Source organism: Octopus sinensis, linkage group LG16, assembly GCF_006345805.1.
Source record: "Octopus sinensis linkage group LG16, ASM634580v1, whole genome shotgun sequence".
In the NCBI taxonomy this organism is placed as follows: Eukaryota; Metazoa; Mollusca; class Cephalopoda; order Octopoda; family Octopodidae; genus Octopus; species Octopus sinensis.
Window position 1 is genome coordinate 35475957 of NC_043012.1, and position 24778 is coordinate 35500734.

The 24778-nt window shown below is 40.2% G+C and overlaps 1 protein-coding gene across 3 annotated transcripts in view; it reads left to right on the forward strand.

The window, feature by feature from the left end:
• LOC115220346 (chromodomain-helicase-DNA-binding protein 1-like) overlaps nucleotides 1-24155 on the forward strand; it is a 68542-nt gene extending 44387 nt beyond the window's left edge. Inside the window, exons 10-25 of one of the 3 annotated variants that reach the window (XM_029790452.2) lie at nucleotides 396-509; nucleotides 2801-2915; nucleotides 5685-5853; nucleotides 7240-7398; nucleotides 9764-9884; nucleotides 10589-10695; nucleotides 12445-12524; nucleotides 14127-14308; nucleotides 15335-15433; nucleotides 16165-16220; nucleotides 16416-16530; nucleotides 18530-18638; nucleotides 20824-20894; nucleotides 21381-21567; nucleotides 22393-22468; nucleotides 23256-24155. In XM_029790452.2, the coding sequence (XP_029646312.1) occupies nucleotides 396-509; nucleotides 2801-2915; nucleotides 5685-5853; nucleotides 7240-7398; nucleotides 9764-9884; nucleotides 10589-10695; nucleotides 12445-12524; nucleotides 14127-14308; nucleotides 15335-15433; nucleotides 16165-16220; nucleotides 16416-16530; nucleotides 18530-18638; nucleotides 20824-20894; nucleotides 21381-21567; nucleotides 22393-22468; nucleotides 23256-23381 (1886 nt within the window). In that variant the 3' untranslated portion in view covers nucleotides 23382-24155. Of the gene's footprint in view, nucleotides 1-395; nucleotides 510-2800; nucleotides 2916-5684; nucleotides 5854-7239; nucleotides 7399-9763; nucleotides 9885-10588; nucleotides 10696-12444; nucleotides 12525-14126; nucleotides 14309-15334; nucleotides 15434-16164; nucleotides 16221-16415; nucleotides 16531-18529; nucleotides 18639-20823; nucleotides 20907-20938; nucleotides 21187-21380; nucleotides 21568-22392; nucleotides 22469-23255 lie in introns of those variants that run through there. The other 2 variants (XM_036509993.1, XM_036509994.1) reach the window with 2 other exon arrangements.
• Nucleotides 24156-24778: the final 623 nt, after the last annotated feature.

Consider the following 24778-nt stretch of genomic DNA (forward strand, 5'->3'; position numbering starts at 1 on the left):
CATGACTGGTATTTTATTGACTCTAAAGAGAAGAAAAGCAAAATTGGCATCAGCCTGAGTACATATTTCAACCTCAAAGATTTCAAAGCTTTGATGTCCATCCAACTATTTCTGTTAATATATGGTGCCATGCTAGAAACAACAGCCATGTCATTTCGTTGCATTCCTTCTTTTTGTCTTATATTATCACATGATTAAGCCAGACCAGTTGACACCTCTCACTCTCTACATCTTCTCATATTTTGGTGTAATATATATATAACTTTTGTTTTATCCCCATCTGACTTAACTCAGGGAGTTAAGTCAATATTGGAGGTAATGCGGTAATCCAAAAACCTAGTTTTCAACGATGCAACAATGATTATTTGTCATTTCATGTGTCCACTGTTGTTTAGGCTACACTTACGAGAGACTTGATGGTTCCACACGAGGAGATGAACGCTTTCTTGCCGTCCAGAACTTCAATCGTGATGAAGGGACCTTCATATTTCTGTTGAGCACCCGTGCAGGTGAGTCTTAAGTCCTGACCTTTTTTTGCCTTCGTAACTCTCCCCATCATCATCATCAACATCCATCCTTCATGCTGGCATTGGTTGGGCAGTTTGACAGGATCCGATGGCTCCAAAGACTGCATCAGGCTCCAATGTCTACCTTAGCATGGTTCCAATGGTTTAATGTCCTTCCTAATGCCAACCATTTCACAGCATGTACTAGGTGCTTTTCTTTTTTGTGTCACTGGTACTAGTGGAGTGACCATGTGGCTCACAAGACTATGACCCCCATGGTGGAGTGGGGTCTGCTTTATGCTAGGAGATGGGTTAAAGTAAGACAGGAGAGGCAGGGTACAGAGCAGGTTCTTGTGAAGGTGTTACATGGTTACATTTAGAAAAAGCAGGGAGAAAATGATCTGGTGTTGGTGCAATGGGATAAATATAGATAGTGGTGATAAGGTACCCAAATAGCCCCTCAAGATATGAGGTGGATACAAAGGACAAAGGAACTAGGAGCATGGGTGGGGGAACATATGCAAGAGTGTAAGGGGTCTGGGTAAGAAATAGGTGTATAAGGGGTGGGAATGACCAGTGACCCCTAGAATTTAACCAAACTCTCCAACCTTAGTTTGCAGCTTCTAACATTCACCCATTCATAAAACGTGTTAGTGTATATCTCATGATGGGGGATATTCCTGGACAATACCCTATACCTTGCATAGGGTATCTCCTCTCACTTGGTACATGTCAGTATGGTTAAAACAAGCTGGTATTTCTAGGATGACCTTTTCCATTTTTGTCTTACTTGTTAGTAATTAGATTGGGGTGACTTTTGATTATAAAATCTGAAGAAGTGTTTAGTGGAAGGAAATTTGGTGCCCCACATGGAATTATAAAGACAGTTACGGGAGACAGGATGACTGCGAGATGTTGACCATGTCATTTATTACAAGATGGGGCACAAAACGAGCTAAGAAAGTGGAGAGACATTAAAAAACAATTTCATGTCATCAGTTTAATGACCACTTTTCCATGGTTGCATGGATCGGAGAGAATTTCATTGAGGCAGATTTTCTTCAGCAGGGTGCCCTCGCTGTCATCAATCCTCACCTGTTTCCAAACAAGGTGATATTTCCCCCATGGCTGGATGTGTTTCTATGGATGATTGGACATGAAGGGCACTGCTTTCACAGTGGTGATATTTCTTTATAAGTGTCATGTGATGTCAAGACAAGGAGACGCGTGCACACACACACACACAATGGCTCCTGTCAGTTTCTCTCAGCCAAATCCACTGACTTAACTTTGATCAGTTTGAGTCTGTAGTCGAAGGCACCACACACTAGGACTGAACCTGAAACCATGTGGTTGGAAGTGAACTCCTTAACCCCACAGCCATACCTGTCCCATGTTAGTGTAGATATATGCTGTGTGCGATGGCCGATGAGGGCTCAGTGGCGAAGGACCCTAAATGGACAATGTAAGGGTGTAGAGATGTATGCCACAACTACCACATCAACATCTGTTTCTAAGAGCAGGGGTAGATAAGGATGAACTCTGGACCCAGGATGGGTGTGCTGTTGTTGTTAAGGGTGGGGAGAGAGGGGAAGATGAATGACACACTGGGGTGGGGGTGGGGGGTTCTGAATTTCATTTCAGTTGACATTAAATGAAAAATGTCTTGAAGAAGGAGATGCGGGGGAGTTTGTAGTGAGGTTGGCTCTTGGGATGTAAGGGGTGGGGTGTTACAACAGAGATGATTCAGGATCGAGACAAGCGGTTGGTTGGACTGTTGCTCCATTGAAGAAATTAGGGCACTAAAGCATTGGTCGGAGATGGGTGTGCTGATGGACGGGGTCAGTAGTGGTGGTAATGATGTTCGATGGCAGGGGAGGTGGGGAAGTAGATGTGGGTGAGAGAGGTAATAGGTTGCAGCAAAGATGATGGGGAGTGTGTGGGGTTTGGGGGCAGGAGAGATGCACAGTGCCAGGGACAAAGTGAGGTGCATAAGGGTGGAAACAAAGTGAGATGAACAGAGGTAATGGTGGGTAGGGCTGCTGTTGGCAAAATGATGGGGGGGGTGTACTGGAGAAAGGGGGGATGAAAGGGGCATTCAGTGAATGCTGTATGCAAAATAAAATTTCTTAGAACGTAGCTCCACATTGAGAACCCTTTGCTGTTGTTGTTGTTACTAACACACATAAGTATTACTGTAGCATTTACAATATCAAAATTGTTGTAGTTTAAATATTGCTGATGATGGTAATGGTATTGTTGTTGTTACTGTTGTGACCATTCTCTCCAACCAGGTGGTCAAGGACTAAACCTGACAGCAGCTGATACTGTGATATTTGTTGATAGTGACCTCAACCCACAGATGGACCTCCAGGCTGTGGCCAGGTCACACCGTTTTGGTCAATCTCGGTATGTTACTAATCTCTCACTATTCATGTCTTTCCTGCCATCTCTCATTCATTTTCATTGATATCTTCTTTCTCTCTCTTTCCCTCCCCCTCCCCCCATCTCTCTCTCTCTATATATATATATATCACCTTGATCGCCTTGACCGACCAGGCTATCAGATGTTGCTACATATCGCTGGTCACAATGCGCTTTGCATTGTTTTAGCCATCAAATGACGCCACCCCGCTGGCTAAGGAAGCAGGCCAACAGAAGAGAGAGTGAGAGAAAGTTGTGGTGAAAGAGTACAGCAGGGATTGCCACCAACCCCTGCTGGAGCCTCATGGAGCTTTTTTAGGTGTTTTCGCTCAATAAACACTCACAACGCCCGGTCTGGGAATCGAAACCGCGATCCTCCGACTGCGAGTCTGCTGCCCTAACCACTGGGCCATTGCGCTTCCATATATATATAAAAAATTATTATTATAATTTGAAACCGTTTGATTTGGCTCAGTGCAATTTAATGTTTAGCAACTTTCTGACAGAAACCCAGTTCATTCATTCTCAGATTACTGAATGAAGAAACACAGCAAGTCCAAAATGGGCTGCTATTGGGTCACAGTGGGTCACATGGTATTGAAAGAGCCAGGTTTCTGTTAGAAGCCGGTGAAACTTCAAGTCACATTGAGCCGAATCTACTAATTTAAATAATAACATATGTAACTCCTATTAAATGTGTTGAATGCCTTTGAAGGGCACTGTCCATGGACTGATAACAGACGAACTGTAGACAGGAATTACACTGTGGGCTGACTAGTGAGCTGGTTTGCAGAGAAGGGACTTCTGGTTAGGTGGGAGAGGAGCCTGGGGATTCAGATGGCTGATCGGATTCACCCTCCCAGTGTGTCGCTGGTTGAAGCAAATTAAACAATACACTGACACACTTTGGTTTTGGATTATTCTTTATACCTTTTCCTTCTGTTTGTCCACTCACCTGTACATCCTTTTCCGTGCTTGCATGGGGCAGACAGAATTAGTTGGGGGCAGACTTCCCTATTGCTGGATGCTCTTCCTGTCATCAACACTAACCTGTTTCCAAATAAGGTAATATTTCTCCATGACCAGACATGTTTTTCATGACAGACTAGAAACATGTAGCATCCCTTATATAACAGCCATGTGTGTCTACAACCATCACATCATGTCCAGACCAGGTTACATGCAGACACACACACACACATTACGATGGACTTCTTTCAGTTTCTGCTTACCAAATCCACTGAGAACACTTTGGTTGGCCTGCAGCTATAGTAGAAGACACCCAAGGTGATGCACAGAGGGACGGAACTCAAAACCACATGGTTGGGGAACAAACTTCTTAACCACTCTGCCACTCTTCTGCTTATCTATTTGTCTATATGCATGTTTGTGTGTGTGTGGTGCCTGTTTTGTTTCCATTTCCCCTTTTCTGCAAGTCACGTTCTACAAGCAGAGTCGTTGTCGTCGCTTCTCCTGTCAACAATTCGTCTGTTTGTCTCATGTTTTTGAACAGATATGAAATAAGAGACATGTTCTTATCTAACAATGCATCGATGATGCAAAGCTAACAATACACACACACACACACACATCTGTAATTTTGCTTGTTGTAAGGGCCGACTAAGAGATGGCGTCACGAAGAACCTCCAGCCATGAAACACTGCCTCAAAAAATCCCAACCAACTTATGACAGCATAGAAAACGATTATGATGAGGATGCTGATGTTGCAATTAAACCGTTGCCGCCATTAAGAATCGCTTGTAAATACTCATGCCTGCCTGAGTTATCTCCCTTTAAACTAAAGGCCTAAATGACTTGAGTTTTTCTTGAGATCGGTGAAATGCAAAGTGGTGCTGGGGTTGGTGTATTTGATTATAAATAACCACCTTGGTAGAATGTAGTGTTCCAGCATGGCCACGGCCAACTGACTGAAATCATTAAAAAAAAAAAAGGAGAGTGACGGATAAGGTCAGGGTTGGGGGTTGATGTTCAATATCAGATGGTTTTCAATAATGGTATGGAACGATATTGAGAATGTGAGGCAGGTGCCATGGGGAGGTGACTCCGAGGAGAAGGGAAACTGATGGCACAGAAGTGTTGGGGATGAAATATGTGGAGATGGAAGAGTGAGTGCTAGGAAGATGGGTTATGGGGGGGGGGGTCTGGCTTAAATGCAGAGCCTTACACAGACTGCTGATGACTGGATGCCCTTCCTAATGCCAACCACTCGAGGGTAAATGTGTGCTTTTACATGCCACCAGCACAGGAGCCATTTGCATGATGCTGGTGTATATACTCTATAAGGCGGTGAGCTGGCAGAGACGTTAGCATACTCAGCGGTATTTTGTCTGCCGCTATGTTATGAGTTCAAATTCTGCTGAGGTCGACTTTGCTTTTCATCCCTTCGGGGTCGATTAAATAAGTACCAGTTATGCACTGGGATCGATGTAATCGACTTAATCCGTTTGTCTGTCCTTGTTTGTCCCCTCTGTGTTTAGTCCCTTGTGGGTAGTAAAGAAATAGGTATATATACTCTACTCACCACCACCACTGTATATATCTCCCTGTCTCTCTCTCTCTTCCATATCTACTTGCTCCCACATCTCCATCTCTCTCTCTCACCTCTACTCACCACCACTATATATATATATATATATCCCTATCTCTTTCTCTCTCCCAGTTCCCCCTCTCAACCATATACTTATATACCTGTCTGGTTGACTCTCTCTCTCTGTTTTTCACCTGTTAACCAGCCCAGTGAAAATTATACGCCTCATCGGTGCTGACACAGTTGAAGACATCATCTTCCAACGAAGTGCAGTGAAACTGAAATTAACCAAGCGTGTCATTGAGGACGGAAACTTTTCATTGAAAACTCAGAAAGCTTCACAGATTTCTTCCATCACTGACGATAAAGTCAAGGTAAGGGCCTCTGGTCAAAGGGTTTGTATTTTAAAATACATTCTTAAAAGGACCTTTCCTTGGTTAACCCTTTTTGATGTCAACCCCCTTGGGACCTCCCCCCCTGCTTCTGTGATTCAAACTTTCTTTTAAAGGGATCAAAATTCAGCCTTCCATCAATATTCTGTCTAAATTTAAGGGTCCAAACCCCAGCTTAATTATGACTAAGTTATTTTACTAAATTCTTCAGGTGCAGGAATGGCAGTGTGGTTAAGAGGCCCCTTTTTTCAACCATGTGGTTTTGGGTTCAGTCCCAACACATGGCACATTGGGCTTGTCTCTTCTGCTAACCACCCTGGGCTTGGCTAATGCCTTCTCAGTGAATTTGGCCGACAAAATTTGTGTAGAAGTCCTTCATGGGTGTGTGCCTTTATGTTGGTATTTCTTCTTCCACTGTTTCGTATTCGGTGTTGGTTTGTTTATGTCTCTGTGACTTAGCAGTTTGGCAGAAAAAAAAAAAGACTTAGAATATGTCCCAGGTTAAAAATAAGTCCTGGGGTCGATTTGTTCAACCCTTTGAGGTGGTGCTCCAGCATGGCTGCTGTCTAAAAAGCTGAAACAAGTAAAAGAATTAAGAGATCATTTTCAAAATTAATTAAAATAAAAGCAGAATATTCTAACAGAATTCTGGGAAACAAAAGGTCTAAGATAAAAAGATGGTATTTGAGGGAGATTCAGATGCTTCTTTCTAATATGTCTAGAAAATAGAGAAGCCTTCTCATTGGCTCATATTTAGTACATAATATATAGCTTATTAGTGTTGTTTAACCCTAGGTCAAGCCTGATCCAACCGATGAGAGATGTTACAACTGTTAGAGCGGCTAACTGGCTTCTGTGCTGGTGGCATGTAAGAGGCACCATTCAAGCGTGATTGTTACCAGCATCGCCTTACTGGCACCTGTGCCGTTGGCATGTGTAAAATGATTCGAGCGAGGTCGTTGCCAGTACCGCCTGACTGGCCCCCGTGCCGGTGGCATGTAAAAGCACCCCCTACACTCTCGGAGTGGTTGGCATTAGGAAGGGCATCCAGCTGTAGAAACTCTGCCAGATCAAGACTGGAGCCTGGTGCAACCATCTGGTTCGCCAGCCCTTAGTCAAATTGTCCAACCCATGCTAGCATGGAAAGCAGACGTTAAACGATGTTGATATATTATTCACTGTGTCCTTCCTTTTATAAAGCACTGCGTTTAGCTGATATTTCTAGCAGTTTGTATGATTGCCTAGAGGCTTTTTCATTAATTCATCTGTTCTGTTTAAGGGGTGGCAGTAGCCTGGGCTTGGTGGTGGGTTTGATGATGATGATGATGGTGATAATGTTGATGATGATGTTTGTGTTTCATTTTGCAGCTGCAAGATATTCTGAAGTTTGGGGTTGACAAACTGCTGCAGAACCCTTCTGGGGACACTCCCTTGTCCATTGACTTCACTGCTGTATTGGGCAGCTCGGACGACAATCAGTGGACAGTAAGTGACCAAGAAGAAGCAACAGATTTGGTGGGACAGCAGGTAAGTGACCAGTGTGTTACTGTAGTCTTAGTTGGAGATGACAATTATGATGATGGGTACTGTTTGGTACTGGGTCACTCTATTTGAACATTTGGTCACCCTATCTGAATTTAGGGTTTCCATATTTGCATATTACTGAAGATGACTTTAGAACCTCCACACCACCCTGAAACTTGCCACTTTTCAAAGCAAACATGAAATGATCATGATTTTTGAATACAGGGTTAATCTGTCTGAATTGTGGGTTGCTATGTCCAGTTGGGCATACACCTGGGCATCAGTGGGTTACCATAATTGACTCTGAATCTTTGTATGACTGTGTAATCACGAAAGACGTGTGTATGACAGCAGGTAACATGCCTATCTAACGAGGTAACATGCCTATCTCCAGCAATCCATCATATACGACCAAATTTTACCTTTCCTCAACTCACAATGTGGTTGTATGGTCAGTTATATCACAGACCAATGGCCTACCAAATGCTCAATGTATGGCCATAGCTGTATTGTAGTGTAATTAGATATAGCATTATATCACTGTATGACCATATCTGGTTGTGACTTATATGTGATTTAACCCTTTCGTTACTATATTTCTGACCAAATTACACCCCTTATGTGTTTCAATTAATTTCTAACGTAATCATAAATTTAGTCTGGTTTCATTAAACAACTATAACTTTTTTATTTATCGATATATTAATCTGATTTTTGGAAGATAATTTAATGAAATATTCTCAACCAATTCTATACTATAATTTTTGTCACTAAGTGACTCTAATTGCAGGTAGATACAGGTAAATTCAACAAAATATAAAATTATTAAAATTTTGTTCAAACATCGCTATAGAAAATGGGTTATTAGCTAATATTCAATTGGGTATACAACAAAATTTTACGATAGAATTTGTTATTCTGGGTAACTTTCTGATACCCATAATAATATTTATGGCAAAATAGTCTTAATTTCATTTAAGGTTTGGTTGGAAACCACAAACTATCCTTTCTTTCGCTTTGTTTACGTTTAGCGTAACGGTTCGTTTTCGCCGTAATGATTTCAAATAGGCTCATTCGAAGAAGTAAAAAGAAATAGTCTAAGGCTTTACTCCTCTGGGAAAGTCTGTGGCTTGGTCCAGTTTCTTCAGAAAAATCACCGAAAGAAACAGTTTTTAAATTTTCACTCCATTCAGGTGCCAATTCGTTTTCTTTATCGCTGTCGGAGCTCTAAGATTCAGTTTTCACTTTCGGAAAATGAAACATCAGATTCATTATCAAATACCACATGCTTTTTTTTTTCAGTCATAGAGTTAGATTTATGAAGGTCTTCAGTAGAAAATCCTTCGAATTCTGACTCGCTGCTTGATATAATGAAATTCGTATCCATTTTTTGTCAGAATTACAAATTTTGAAAACACAAAAGGAACAAATTTCGGAAAAAAATCTCCCAAAATTCACGGAATTAAAATTACACTTCGATTATTGTACAAAACTGTAGTTGAACTGTTTACGAAGTATAATACGTGTTTTCACGAATGTACTAAAGAGATTTGCTCTGATATTCTCATTTAAATATGAATAGGTAAATTCGGGCGGTTTGGTCACATTAACCAAAATTTTTTTCGGGCGGCTTTGGGCGGTTTGGTAACGAAAGGGTTAACCATATATGGTTATGATGCATTGTACATCACTGTATGACCATATTTGGTTGTGACTTATATGTGATTTAACCATATATGGTTATGATGCATTGCACATCACTGTATGACCATATTTGGTTGTGACTTATATGTGATTTAACCATATATGGTTATGATGCATTGCACATCACTATGACCATATTTGGTTGTGACTTATATGTGATTTAACCATATATGGTTATGATGCATTGCACATCACTGTATGACCATATTTGGTTGTGACTTATATGTGATTTAACCATATATGGTTATGATGCATTGCACATCACTGTATGACCATATTTGGTTGTGACTTATATGTGATTTAACCATATATGGTTATGATGCATTGCACATCACTGTATGACCATATTTGGTTGTGACTTATATGTGATTTAACCATATATGGTTATGATGCATTGCACATCACTGTATGACCATATTTGGTTGTGACTTATATGTGATTTAACCTTATATGGTTATGATGCATTGCACATCACTGTATGACCATATTTGGTAAAGCTGTATTACAGTATTTCACTGTGTGGCCATATTTGCTTGTGATGTATTGCAACATCATATGGCAATATAAACTTGTGTCAGTATGCCCATATATGGTAAAATTCACGCACACACACACACCTCTACCTTCCCCTCTATATACCATTGTTGTTGCTCTTTTCTGTCAGTGTTTCAAAACCAATGATGACGCAGAAGATCAACCATCCACGATTTACCAATTTGAAGGTTTGGACTATTCTAAAGCGCCGTCCTCAGCTGATCTTGATGCCTTTGACACACTCGGAGAAGGTAAGTCGAAACGGTTTCAATTCTCAGATTGTCTTTGTCTTTCATTATTTTTGTCTTTTCTTTCTACCAATCCTTTGTCTTCAAAATTTCTCCCTCTGGAACTCCTTACAGTCTCGAATAGGCTTGTATATAGGGGAGTGGTAGAAATGATGTAGGCATGGACCCCTCCTCCTCTTCAACCTAAATAGTCATAAATTATGTTAATGATGTAAGATTTGTAACATTGAAACAAGCAACTAATTTGACATCAAATTCGAGAAACCCTTTAAATGGTTGATTAACATGCTAGAAACAACAGCCAAAAATCTCCCTCAAATTACATCCCACCATTCCATTTTAAAAGACTTTAAAGAAATATGAGATGATGATATGGGAGGTTAAATCATGTTGTTGCAGAATGTATACCTGCTTTAGTAGTTGTGATGGGAGTGGTAATAAGGACATGTGCAGGGTGTAGTGTGGAGAACAGAGCATTGTGCAAACAGGGTGGTGCATATGGGGGGCAGTGCAGAGCACAGTATATTGCAGTGGAAATGATTCTTTGCCTGTAACCCTTGCAGTTCCTTCCAGACCAGTTTTTGTCACACAGCGTCCTTACTATATTTGTATGTCTACACACACACATACACACGTGTGTGTGTGTGTTACTTTGTAGCCTAACTCGGTACTAAAAAGTTTCTGTTCCCTGTGTTTATGTTGTGTAGAAACACCAGAAATTGAGGTTGGTAAAAGAAGAAATGTCTCTGAGGCGATGCCATCCACTTCTCGTACCAAACTGACTCCAGAACAAATTGAAGAACGAGAAAAGAAGGTGAGGAACTCTGGAATTTTTCTGAATTATATTTCGATGTGGATGGCAGAACTGGAAGGACTTGTCTTGTCGTATGATGTTATGTCCTGTAATGTTCTCAGTTCAAATCATCTTTGGATCCTGTTTACCTTTTACCTTTCTGACACAAATAAAATAAATAATCAGGGCCTGATAGAAATCATCTAAACCAATGTTCCTCAACCATTTTTCTGCTGTGGACCCTTCTGCTTCCTATTTTACTCAGCTGGACCCTTATAGCCATTCAATGTTCAAAAAAAAATCCTTTTATATTTTTATGATGAAATATTCTTGGGAATAGTATAAAAAAAATTTTAATATACTGTGTATTGTAGAAATATGATCAGTTTATTGCAAATAAATTTTAACAACAAAATTTTATAGGGACCCCAGTTGAGAACCCCTGATCTAAACTAGTCTCTTACGCTAAATTACATTGCTATTGTGTTACCTGTATGGCCTTTAAAAACTGTAGGGACAGTGTGTTGCATCATAGCAAGAAGGCATTGATAAAATGTTGCCAAAAAGATGGGTGAAAGTTGAAAATTTGTTTAAAGAATCCCTTTTTATGATGTCTCAGTGATTCTTGACAACCTTTGGAAAGGTTTCACATTACATGATCCCTGGTCTTCCTCCATCTTCTCCTTCCAGTTGGTGCCTTTCTCAATGCTGTTTCTGCATACTCATGCTTTTGTTTGCACTATTGTCATCAGCCAATCAGATTCTTCATTCCACGTCTTGGAGTCTTTGCAATGATTCTTCATTTTTGATATCTTCGTCAGTGTTTTAACGTCCACTTCTCCGTGCTTGCATGGGTCAGATGGAATTTGTTGCACCAGAGTGTCTATTGCTGGCTGCCTATTCTGTCACCAACCCTCACCTCTGTTTCCCAGCAAGGTGGTATTTCCTCATGGTTGGACATGTTTTTTATGGACAATTGGAATGAAGGACATTACCTGTATGATGATGATGGTGATGATGATGCTCATTTCCAGCTGTCATGTGATGTCAAGACAAACAGACACAAACACACACATGGCCAAAAGTTTACAACATTCTTTTACAAAATCAAAATTCTTATGGCCAAGTTCAATTCAATTCAAATATATAAAATCTTAATATTTGGACATTTGGTATAAAAATTCTAATTTTTAAACCTACATTCCAATCTTTTGTCCTTGACTCTATATATAATGGACTCTATCCTATCCAGTGTCACAGCATGGAACTGAACTCAAAACCTTGTGGTTGGGAAGTAAGCTTCTTTACCACTCAGCCATGCCTGCACCTGACATGAAATCCTCAGGTTTTTTCCTTTAAGCACCTTTACAGAAAACGCATCCAATGTTCTGGTGACTTTTTACAGTTTTCCCCCCTATTCTGCTTGCAATAGTGCCATTGGTCATCTTGTGGTGTTGGACTGGTGACTCTTGGTGTTGATGTCCAGTGTATTCATGGACCAGATTTTGTACTTCCATAGAAATCCTGCCGTTGTCTTTGAGATTTTGTATCTGGCATCAATTTCAGCATCTCCATCATCGCAGAGAACACTGCCAAAGTGTACAAATCAACTCATGTCTTCATCAATCTGATTAATACAGACTAATCTGAGACTAAACAACAATAGGTTTTTGGTGTCGTCCCTTGCTCCCTCCCTACACATCTCTGGGTGTGTTTCAGATGTTATTGTTACACTCTAACTAATGTTGGTTCCATGTTCTTCCAAAATAGCGCAAGGAGACTTTAGAACGGAAACTGAAGGAACGAGAGGCCTTGGCCAGAAAAAGGGCTGCTGAGAAGGAAGAAAAGAAGTGAGTGACTTTTACATCGAGAGACTTTAGACTCAGTCATTGAATACTATACATGCATCCATGCACCATTTCACATCCACTTTTCCATGCTTGCATGGGTTGGATGGAGTTTAATGGGGCAGATTTTTCTATTGCAGAATGCCCTTCCTGTCACCAACCCTCACCTGTTTCCAAGCAACGTAATGTCCACCCCTTCCATGGACAAACATGTTTTTCATGGAAGAATGAAAATAAACAACCTTGCTTGTATGATTCTTGTTTACACCCATCACCAGATGTCTAGATCTTGTTTACAACCATCACCAGATGTCTAGACAAAGACACACACACATATATATATACACACGACGGGCTTCTTTCAGTTCCCATCTACCAAATCCATTCAACATGCTTTGTAGAAGACTCTTGCCCAAAATTCCATACAGTGGGATTGATCCCAAGACCGCATGGTTGAAAAGCAAGCTTCTTTACCACACAATCACACCTGTGCCTATATGTATATAGTGTTATTTAACACAATATGTCTATAAGAGATATTATTTCAGGCTGAATACTGCAGTTAATTTGGCTTTTCGTAATATATTTGCATTGAGTATGATACACAGGTGATAAATGAAAAGGAGTTGGTGACAGTGACATACCTGTGTACAATTAATATTATATATATATATGTACACAGGTATGTCATATTTTCTGTTGTCTTTTTATTTAATCCTGAAAATATATATAAACACACACACACTCTATCATCATCATCATTTAACGTCCGTTCTCCATGCTAGCATGGGTTGGACAGTTCGACCAGGGTCTGGGAAGCCAGAAGGCTGCACCAGACTCCAATCTGATCTGGCAGTGTTTCTACAGTTGGATGCCCTTCCTAACGCCAACCACTCCGTGAGTGTAGTGGGTGCATTTTACGTGCCAGGGGAGGCTGGCAATGGCCACGATCGGTTGGTGCTTTTTACGTGCCACTGGCCATTGACTCTATGTATTATACATAGTAACTCACCAAAGCTGTGAGTAAAACCTTTGTCATTTCCATCTTCAGAGCAGTTTTAGTGTCACCTAGAGACCAGTGCTTCTCAAACTATCTGATGTGACCAACCAGCAGGTTTTTTTTTCTTCCAATGTACCAGGGACCAGTAATATTTCTTAGTAATATCAATTTATACCGGAAACAATATATATAATGAATATAATAAAAGTTGACAATTTTTCTGTCTTATATTTATTTTGTAAACAAATAAATACAAATATTACATCAGCATTTTATAAGCAATTTATTATGTTTCTTTCTTTTCTGGAAACTCACTGCAGACCAGCTCTGGTCTGCAGACCACCACTTTGAGTAGCACTGGCCAAGACAACATTTATGTACACTACATAGTTATTAGTTATGATGTGTGTGTGAACCTTAAATGCTCATTAAAATAATTATATTTATTGACTAATATTGACCTTTCCATACTAGGTAATTATTTCTAATTACATTTCTAATGAGTTCTGTGTAAAAAACTTCAAAATTAACGACTTAACTATTGTTTTTCATGAGGATGGCACCTCTGGGTACTTTTCTCAAAGCGATTTCTATTTTGTTTCCAGGGCTGCTCTGTGGAAAGAAAATGGTTATGTTTCATGTAAACTGACATCAGATGGCTCTGAAGAAGACAGTGATGAGGAAGACAACTCTATAGACCCTGTGGACATTTCCTATGTGAGAGGGGACGTGACACGTCCTGTGTCCGTGCCACAGACTGACCAAAGCTTTGTCATCCATTGTATTGGTAAGCTATTGATCTCTATCTGTTTTTTGTGACCCTGTGAGGAAAGATGAGGGGAGGTGGCTTATAAAAGAGGTTTTGGCTTTCTTGATGTCCTCCATGGTTATTAGTGAGACGCAAATAAGGTGAAGAGGTGTAGTGGCTCTTAAAGGGAGTGGACTAATAACCTCATGGTTGTGAGTTCAAATCTTACCTTGGCTGCCTCCTCCTGATTGCTTCACTGGACAAATAATACATGCTTCCTTGCTTGCTTGATGGCGCTGGGGTCATGGCCAGGTTAATTGTCCCAGAGGATGCCAGCCACTCTGCATCCTCCAGGATGACATTGAGCCCCTGGAGATCTTGCTTAATCGCTTCCAACCCCTGCTGTGTCAAATGAGAGTAAGGCTCTGTTAGGATAATCTAACAGGAGGTGGAGGACATGTTCGTGCCAGCATATGCAGTGGATGGCTATGAGGTGGGAAGCTGGATAGGCACTCACAGTCCTTTGTTGGAAACATGCTACCATCTGATGTTCTTGATGGTTCTCAGGGCTCTGCTATCAAAGCCATTGATCCTTTTTGCCAGGGTCTTTGTGAGAGGCTATGTTTCTTCTCCATAGAAGAGAACAGAAGACCGAGTTGTGGCAGATGCAGAGCTTTGTCTTCTGAGAGATAAATCAATGGCGCAAAAGGGGGCTTCTATAGGGAATACATGACCATGACATCCAGACCCCCATCTGTGGTTCATATCCAGGGTTAGGTCTCTGTTGTTGGTGGACTTTAAAAAAATGTTGGAAACACATCACCATCTTACAATCAGAAATGCTTGTTTTGCAATCTTCCATGCAAATATGTCCGGACTAAGAGAAAATATTTCCCTTCCTTGGAAACAGGTGATGGTTGGCAACAGGGAGAGCCTCCAGCCATAGGAAATCTGCCTCAATGAATTCTTTCTGATCCATGCAAGCATAGAAAAGTAGGCTTTTCCCTGCAATGACGATGTATTGATATGGTGTATCTGCAATAATAATTCTTGTCTTTTCATCAGACGATTCCGGCCAGTGGGGTGTAGGAGGGGTATTTACTGCCATCACAACAAGATCAGCGATTCCAAAGACACAGTATGAATTGGCCAAAGAGATGAAAGGTAAGTGGAGGGGGCTGGTTGGTGGTTATCTTTTGTGGAGGAAATAAGGGTTTTAGCACTGCTGTGTGTGTGTGTATATACATGTGTTTGGTGCTGCCGGACCACTTCCATGTTTATTCAACTCTGGTATGCTGTCACATGACACTGAAACAACCAATGAAATGTGATATTTGATTCACTTCTCTCATCATGGTTGTGTATTAGAAATACCTATTTCTTTACTACCCACAAGGGGCTAAACACAGAGGAGACAAACAAGGACAGACACACGGATTAAGTTGATTATATCGACCCCAGTGTGTAACTGGTACTTATTTAATCGACCCCGAAAGGATGAAAGGCAAAATCGACCTCAGCGGAATTTGAACTCAGAACATAGCGACAGACGAAATACGCTTAGCATTTTGCCCGTCGCGCTAACGATTCACCAGTTTATGGAGAGTGAAGAGTAGTGTGAAAATGAACGATACAAGTAGGAGGGGCAGAAAGGCTCAATGTTCTGCAGACCTGCAGTTTGTACCCTTGTTATATAGGCTCGTGTGTGTGTTCTGATGTAGACATGATTGTGTGTCACCTTATCTTGACACAGCTGTGTCTCCCCCCTCTTGTTATGTAGACAAATCCATGAGCAGATGTCATGTGAACCTAATTGTGTGCCTGTTTGTCATGTAGACACAACTGTCTGTTGTTGATAATCCTAACATGCCCACCTCTCCATTGTCCACTTTCAGATATAAACCTTGGCGACTGTCATTTAATTACTCTGAATGACGACGAACAGTGTTGGGTAAGTAAAAACTCCCACTCACTGCCACCACTCAGTGTTGCCTTCACTCACACTCACTAATTTATTTCTCTATATTCTGATATTTTCTGATGCTTTAGTTTCTATTGTGCCACACCTCTGTAGTCCCTATTGTGCCACCATCTATATATAGTTCCCTGCTAACACACCTGACATTCTCCACCGTTTCCTTTCCAGCTGGCCCTTATTGTAGCCCAACATCGAACTAAAAGTAATAATTTATCTGGGATCAAGATGGAGGCTTTAAAAGATGGACTGAAGAAGGTTTCTGTTGTGGCAAGACAAAGAAATGGTAAATTAGCATTATCTTTCCTTTTTATATGTGTCCCCTATAGGGGCAGCACCATAGCTGATTGACTGGTATCAACCAATTGTGAGATTCCATCCATTCACGTTTGGATAATGTTTTATAGATCAAGACTGGAGCATCATCACTTGGACATTTATGAGTCTTTGGACATAAGTTTACTAATCATGACTGACCCGGGGCTAAACAGTAGCAATGACATTATGATCACTAGTTAAGTGGGCAGCAGTATAGCTGATATTTGGACCTTTGAACATCTAAAACTGAATCAAATATGAAGTGAAAGGAATAAACAAACAAAACAGAATTTTAGTCAGTGGTTATTAATAATTTTCCAGTAAATAATAGGGGAGACAACTGTTAAGTGTTTCTACCTTATTGAACATCATTAGCATGAGTGTAATCAAACTATAAGCTACTTGAATCTACAGGTTTATAAACTGAAGTGTATCTAGGGCAAATAAAAGTACAAGATTTCCCCACTACAAAGGATACATTGCAGGGTTAACTCTCAAAAGTTATCACTGGTAATGCTTATTAGCTGAGTAAACCTGAGCAATGTGAAGTGAAGTACGTTGTTCAAGGAAACAACTCTGTCCAGTCCAAAAATTGAACCCACAATTATGAACTCACTCAGCTGTACACCATCTAACTTGCCAAAGTTACAAGAAATCAACACTCCAAGAATTCATTTGTTTTTGTTTGGTTTCTATGTCTGCTTTCCCATGCTGGCATGGGTTAGAAGAATACATTATTATGACATTGTTTTACAGTTGGATGCGCTTTGTGTTGCTAACCCTTGATAATTGCTCACATGAGAAGTCACTTATTTCACGTTTTTGAAGGCATGAAACCAGCAGATGATTTGTCGACAGAAGAAATAACAATAATATCACTATTTATAGCTCAGCTGTTTTTGGACAAGTACAAATCATCATCATTTAATGTCCATGTTGGCATGGGTTGGACAGTTTGACCAGGGCTGACAGACTGGATGCTCTTCGTAATGTCAACCAATCCAAGTGTGTAATGGGTGTTTTTACGTGCCACCGACACGGGTGCCATTTGTATGACACCAATATCTGCCACAACTGCGGTTTTTCTTGGCTTGATGTGTCTTCTTCTCAAGCTTAGCAAATGAACTTGGTCATTGCCTCCATGAGACCCAATGCCTGAAGGCCAGCATAATGCCAAATGGTCCCAGTCCTTGCCTCCATGAGGCCCAATGCTCAGAAGGTGCTTTTACGTGCCATGGGCACGAGTGCCATTTGCGTGACACCAGTATCTGCCACAACTGTGATTTTTCTCGGCTTGATGGATCTTCTTCACAAGCATAACATAATGCCAAAGGTCTCAGCTGTTACCTCTCTGGGGAGGCCTAAATCTCAGCCATTGCCTCTGTAAACAAAAATACACATGCATATATGCATCCACCCACTACCCATACATACCTCCCCCACACACACACCCGCATGCACACACACGCACACATATAGTTTATTGCAGATCTATGAGCCTGACAAAATATATTTCTAAACTTTGGATGGGGATATATTTGAGTCCAGATCTCATGTCCAGAAGCTCTTCTTGTGGCCAACCCTTAGCTGTTTTTCAAGTAAGATATTTTTTAATTCCATTCTTTGAATGACTGGTCATAATGGCAACAAGAAGTGTAAACCTCATTCAATGTTTTGCTCATGCAAAGCCCATGGGATGTCAACACACACACTCACATGCACACACACTTATACAACAGGCTTCCCTACAGCTCCCATTTACCAAAATTCACTCACAAAGCAGTGATTGACCCAGGGTTATAATAGAAGTCACATACCAGGTGCCACATATTGGAATTGAACCCTGAGACCACATGATTTCTTATCACACACACACACACACTCTCGTGTATATTCTGAAAGAGAATGCAATCCTCTGCTGTATGGTGCCTTATGTAATTAATCTCTCTCACTTCTTGTCTCTGCAGCCAGTGTTCACTTACCCAGAATAGGCCATGATACACCTTCCTTTAACTGGTATGGAACCGAGAGACTCATCCGAAAACATCTGGCAGTGAAAGGAATTCCAACTTACATGTATCCTTTGCCAAAATCTTGTTTTGTATTCAATTATTTGGAATTTGGATTGATTGATGACATTCTTATGACAGTGCTAATGTTATGACAATCTTAGAACTCATCTTGTACTATCGGAATAATGTCTGAATACTTCTAATGTTACGGTAGTTGTAATGTTACGATAGTCCTTGAGTTTTGACGGTTACTAATATTATGACAGTTGTAACTTTATGATGGTACTCTTTTAATGACTACGGTTATCTGTTACAAGAGTACTGCTCTTATGACAGTTGTAATATGATGGTACTAGTGATATGACAGTTCTTATCTTATGGTGATGCTAATGTTATGATAGTATTATGATGTTAGAGCACTTCTAATAGTTATGACAAAGCTAAATTACTGCTAGAAGAGTATTAATATTGTGACAGCTTTAATATAATTAGTACTGCACTATAGTTATAATAATTTTAATGTTATGACTGTTAATATTTTAACAATCATTTATAGATTAGATGAGTCTCTATGTTATGGAAGCATTAATTTTATAAGTATAATTAAGATACTCCTAATGTTATGATAATTCTACCATTGTCACAGCACCATTGTTCTGACAGTAATAAGTGTTTAAGATGTTCCTATATATCAGTGTGAATATTATGATATAACTTAAGACATATAACCACCATAGCAATAATTAATATACAACTAAGTATTATTATGATTGTAGTAGTAGTAGTAGTAATGTCTAATTATTATTAGATTTTTTTTTTTTTTTACCATAAAAGAGGGAATACAAAGGAGTGACAGAGAGAGAGAGGAGAAAAGGAAAGACAAGAAACTATGGCACTACAACCAGCCAGGAACAGTCTTCGCTACATTTGCGGTACCTGCCAGAGGGAGTGTTTGTCCAGGATAGGACTACACAGCCACAGCAGGAAATGTATCAGGACATGAAATATAAAAGCCGGACTAGACTACTTCATGCGCAACTCCATTGTCTCCCGAGACAGAAAGGATGCCAATACAATACAAGTAGTAGTAGTAGTGGTAGTCTTCTTGTAACCAATGAATGTCACATACAAAGAGTGATTGTTTGATAATTATTGGAATTGGCTGGGACCAACCTTATGGAAACCTATTTCCAACATGGAGACAAACCTTCCAATGGCCATTCCAAGGGAGATGCAGGCATGGCAAACCAACAACAACAACATGGAGAGAAGTTCCACAGAAACTGAAGCCTTGATAAATGGCTACACTTTGTGACAACTGCAATCAGTCGCCAACAGTTGAGGAGGATGGAGACCTCTTGTTGGTGCGTTAGGCTCAACGGGGAATTAAAGGAATAAAAAGATTAATGATTTCAAATTTTGGCACAATACCAGGATGTTCAGGGGAGGGCGTAAGTTGACTACATCATCCCCAATATGCAACTGGTATTTATTTTATCAACCCCGAAATGATGAAAGGTGAAGTTGATCTCAACGAAATTTGAACTCAGAATGCAAAAGCAGATGAAATACTGTCAAGCATTTTGCCTGGTGTGCTAACAATTCTGTCAGTTAACAATCTTAGTAAAAAGAATACTCAGAGAGTGCAAACCTCCGCCAAGGCAGCACCAACGTCGTCTCAAAGATTAGCCAGAGACAATTTTCAAAATGAGAATATCTGAAATAAACTCGATTGCTCTCACAAACAAGAATACTAAAAATTAACCTGACCACTCTCAAAAATTTTTTAAAAATCAAAAAAAAAACCCAAAAATAATCCAGAAACCTTGCCTGGTACCTTATCGATCCCAAAATCTAATCAGTTGGTGCCAGTCACGAGACCAAACATCCCTGAAAGTTTCATCTGAATCCATCCTGCGGTTCTTGAGATATTTTGTCCACAGACAAACAAACACAACTGAAAACAATACCTCCATGTTCGCTAAGGAGAAGGTAATAAGTAGTAGTAGTAGTAGTTTATAAGATGTTAATGTTGCTATGACACTGTTTTATAGGATGACATCCTCACAGCACAACTGTGGTGGCATTAGCATAGTTAATGCCATTGTGGTAGCATTGTGCTATGACACTTGTTGTGAGGTGGTTTTAAGATAATGCTAAGACTCTTCGTTATGACACTCACCTAAACAAACACTGTGTCTCACAAGTTCACAAACCTTCACTCAAGTTTAACTTAACTCTCACTCCAGATATTATTACCCTCGACGTGGACATTTAAAGCGGAGAAGGTCATCACAAGAAGCTGGACCATCAACCAAAGGTCAGTTATCTGGTGGTGGTGGTGGTGGTGGTGTGGTGGTGGTGGTGGTGGTGGTCAGCATCACATCGTTTTGTTGTTGACTGTAGTAGTAGTAGTGGTGGTTGTAGAGATTGTCATAGTTTGACAGTGATTGTCATTATGTATGTGTCTGATAATATAGTGGTGGTTGCTTGTGTGGTGTTACCTTCACATTGTCCAACCATGACCACCACTAACATCACCTTTTAACCAAGTCTGTAAGTGACTGTTCATTTTGCAGTCAAATCTCATTTAAATCACAGTTTTAAAATATCGAAAAAAAAAAGATACATTGGTTGATGTAGTCCTAGATAGACTGAACAAAAGACAAGAAATTAATTGTTAACATGTCTTTCATCATAGATTTGCCATCTCAAGGCTAGCCTTGGGCTAAACAACGATGACCATAATTTAACTCCCTTTAGTTAACCTCTCTAACTAATTCTTCAATTTTTTTCTCATGTCCAGATGATGTACCATCCCCTGTTGCATCGCCAGGCCCTGCATCGCCAGGCCCTGCATCACCTGTTTGCTCTACGTCTCAAGGAGGAACCAAAAAGCAAAATGGATTGCTGGAAACATTCCAAGGACTTTCTCTTCATCTCTGGAAGTGCAACCCGGAAGACAGCAAGATGTACAAACGCTACATTATTGCATATCCTTTTGGTTTTTTTGTTTGTTTGGCCGTGTGGACTGACCAGTGTTGACCATTCCACATTCAGATTTCTCTGTCAGTTGTAATACTTATTTGTTGGCATTTTATAAAGGAGTCCTGCATTATCTTGTAGCTTTGAGACTTTGATGATGTAGGGCAGGTGTAAGAGGCCTGATCTGGTCAGTTGCAACATAAGAGTCTTTGGCCTGGTCTGGCCAGTTTAAATGCTAAAATGTTAAACATAGTCTTCACATCTGTTTCCTTATAAACACAGATATGAGGGAATATGATGGATTCTGCTATGGCTTTGTGAGTGAGTTTGGTTGATGGAAACTATAAGAAGCCCATCATATATTTGTTTGTGTCTCCTCGTATGAGGGTAATGCTCGTTTGCAAGTATCACACAGTCCTTCTGGAAACATGTTTGACCTCGGGGAAAGATTTATCTTGGAAACAGGTACGGGTCGGCAACAAGAAAGGCATCCAACTGTGGAAAATCTGTTTCAATGAATTCCATCTGTGTGACCCATGCATCATCATCGTCATCATTATTTAACGTCCACTTTCCATGCTGGCATGGGTTGGACAGTTTGACATGAAGCAGTCCAGACTCCAACTGTCTGTTGTGGCATAGTTTCTACAGCTGGAAGCCCTTCCTAATGCCAACCACTCAACGGGGTGTGCTGGGTGCTTTCTACATGTCACTATCCTTTTCCATGCAAACATGGAAAAGTTGATGCCAAAAGAATGGCGCTGGCGATCATGATATTTGTTTTTTGCCGTTTTGTTTTTGGTTCCCTGGTTCCAGTCCTTAACTCTGTTCACTTACGATGGAGAGTTTCATTCAGAAATAACAGAAAGTACAACCCATGTTGTTGTCTGCGTCAACAGTGACATAGAGGTGAGTACAAGATCTGTGACAACACTAGTGCCAAGAAATTATCAATCCAGTTCTGGAGATGATTTAACCAGTTAACATCATCTCCCCTTAAAGTTTCTGACCTTGTGCCTTATTTAAAAACTATTTGCTTTTTAGGGTTGATAAAATAAGTACCAGTCATGTACTGAGGGTCGATGTAATCGACCAAATCCTTCTCTCTAAATCTTGCTGGCCTTGTGCCAAAGTTTGATACCATTGTTATTGTGTTACTCACAAAAGATACTCATTTACTCCAATCTAATTTCTATTGAAAATCTGTAGAGAAAACTTTAAAAGTAACTGAATTGCACTGCTAACACAGGCAGGACAGAGTATTGACTGGTAAGCCCTTAATATTCTTGGTAATAGAGTTGCATAATGAAAGAGTGTCCCCACCAGAAGTTAATTGTAACAAACAGTTTGCATAGTTTCTTGCATAATCTTTTGAAGATTTTAATTAAAATATGAAGATTGAGAGTGTTTCCGTTAAATAACCAGGGCTAGTTTCAAACAGGTTGGGATCAAAATGAGTTACACTTGCCTTCCCCCTGGTCCTCGTTGGTTTAACTCCTTCAAATACTTGTCATCATTCTCTACAATCAACCACACAACAGCAGAACTAGGCATTTCCCCCTCTCACACACTCACTACAGTCAACCCTGGATTCAATAGATGTGCACACCCTTTCTCTATTCCACCCCAGTGTAAGATACCCACATTATTCTATCTATCTATAATTTACTAAGGTATTTCCTCCTTAATATTTCAGGATCTTGCCTCGACCATGCGCTATGCCTCGTCTACTGCGTTTGTGGTGAGCGTAAAATGGCTGCGGAAATGTCTGAAGACGGGTCAGTGTTGTCCAGTCGAGCCTTTTGAAGTAGACATTCAGTAAAGTGACCACAGCAGTACCCAACTCATTGCAGCAGGCTTCGTATTTCCTTCATTGTTACTGGCAACAGACCAGTAGATCATCGAACAAATGCCTTGTGAATTATTGACATTTTTTTTTTGTGTGTTTTAAAACTCCACCGATTGAACCTTAATTTTATCAACCCTGGATTGACGAAATGCCATGTCCCAGTGATTTGCTGAGGGAGCCTATATAAATCGACTTTGATTACCTCCCACCAATATGAGGTTTTGTGCCTCTTAGAAATCATTATAATCATCATTATGGTGGTAAACTGGCAGAATGGTTAGCACATCAGGCGAAATGCTTTGTGGCACTTCATGTCTTTACATTCTGTGTTCAAATTCCACCGAGGATGACTTAGCCTTTCATCCTTTTGTGGTTGATAAATCAACTGGGGTTATTATTATTATTATTATTATTAATAGCTCAAATCCCAGCAAATCAATTTTGTCTTTCATCTGTTCGTCCTTCCACGGTTGATAAATTATCAATCCAGTTCTGGAGATGATTTAACCAGTTAACATCGTCTCCCCTTAAAGTTTCTGGCCTTGTGCCTTATTTAAAAACTATTTGCTTTTCAGGGTTGATAAAATAAGTACCAGTCACGTACTGAGGGTTGATATAATCGACCAAATCCTTTTCTCTAAATCTTGCTGGCCTTGTGCCAAAGTTTGATACCATTGTTATTGTGTTACTCACAAAAGATACTCATTTACTCCAATCTAATTAAAAGTCTTTGGCTGTGAAGTTAAATATATCTGTTACTGTTCCACAAGGTTAGAAGATCAAATCGAACGTTTGTTCTCTCTTTTAAACAAGGTACATAACTCTTCTTATTGCAGCTTCTTTTCCTGACAACAGCTGCTAGAAATAGCAGCTAAATTTCCTCAGATCACAACTTGCTGTCTTAAATGTAGTCTCCCATATTCCTGCTGTGACCATTTCATCTTTCTGGATGTATTTCAAAGGTGTCAACGGTAGGAAGAATATCTTTTTATCATCTAAGCTATATTACTCGTTATGTAAATGAATTTACATATATTCAACCTTGCCATAGAATCAGGTCCCATTGATAACCAACAGGGCTCTCTCTCTCTCTCTCTCTCTCTCTCTTAGCAGAACAGGTTAAACACTCACTCAGCAAATTTTACCAGTCATTATCAGTTCATCAGGTGTGTTTGTGACTAATTTGTGAATGACCATAATGTTATGTAGATGAGAAAAGACGGTGCCGCTTGGATCTATAGATCCAATGAAGTAAATTTTCCTGGTGAGCTGGTAATGACCAGTGAAACTAGTTCTTTAATACCCTCTTCAGAGAGGCCCCTGTGATTTAAACAAGAGGTGCACATAGCCTCCCTCCACAAACAGGGTAT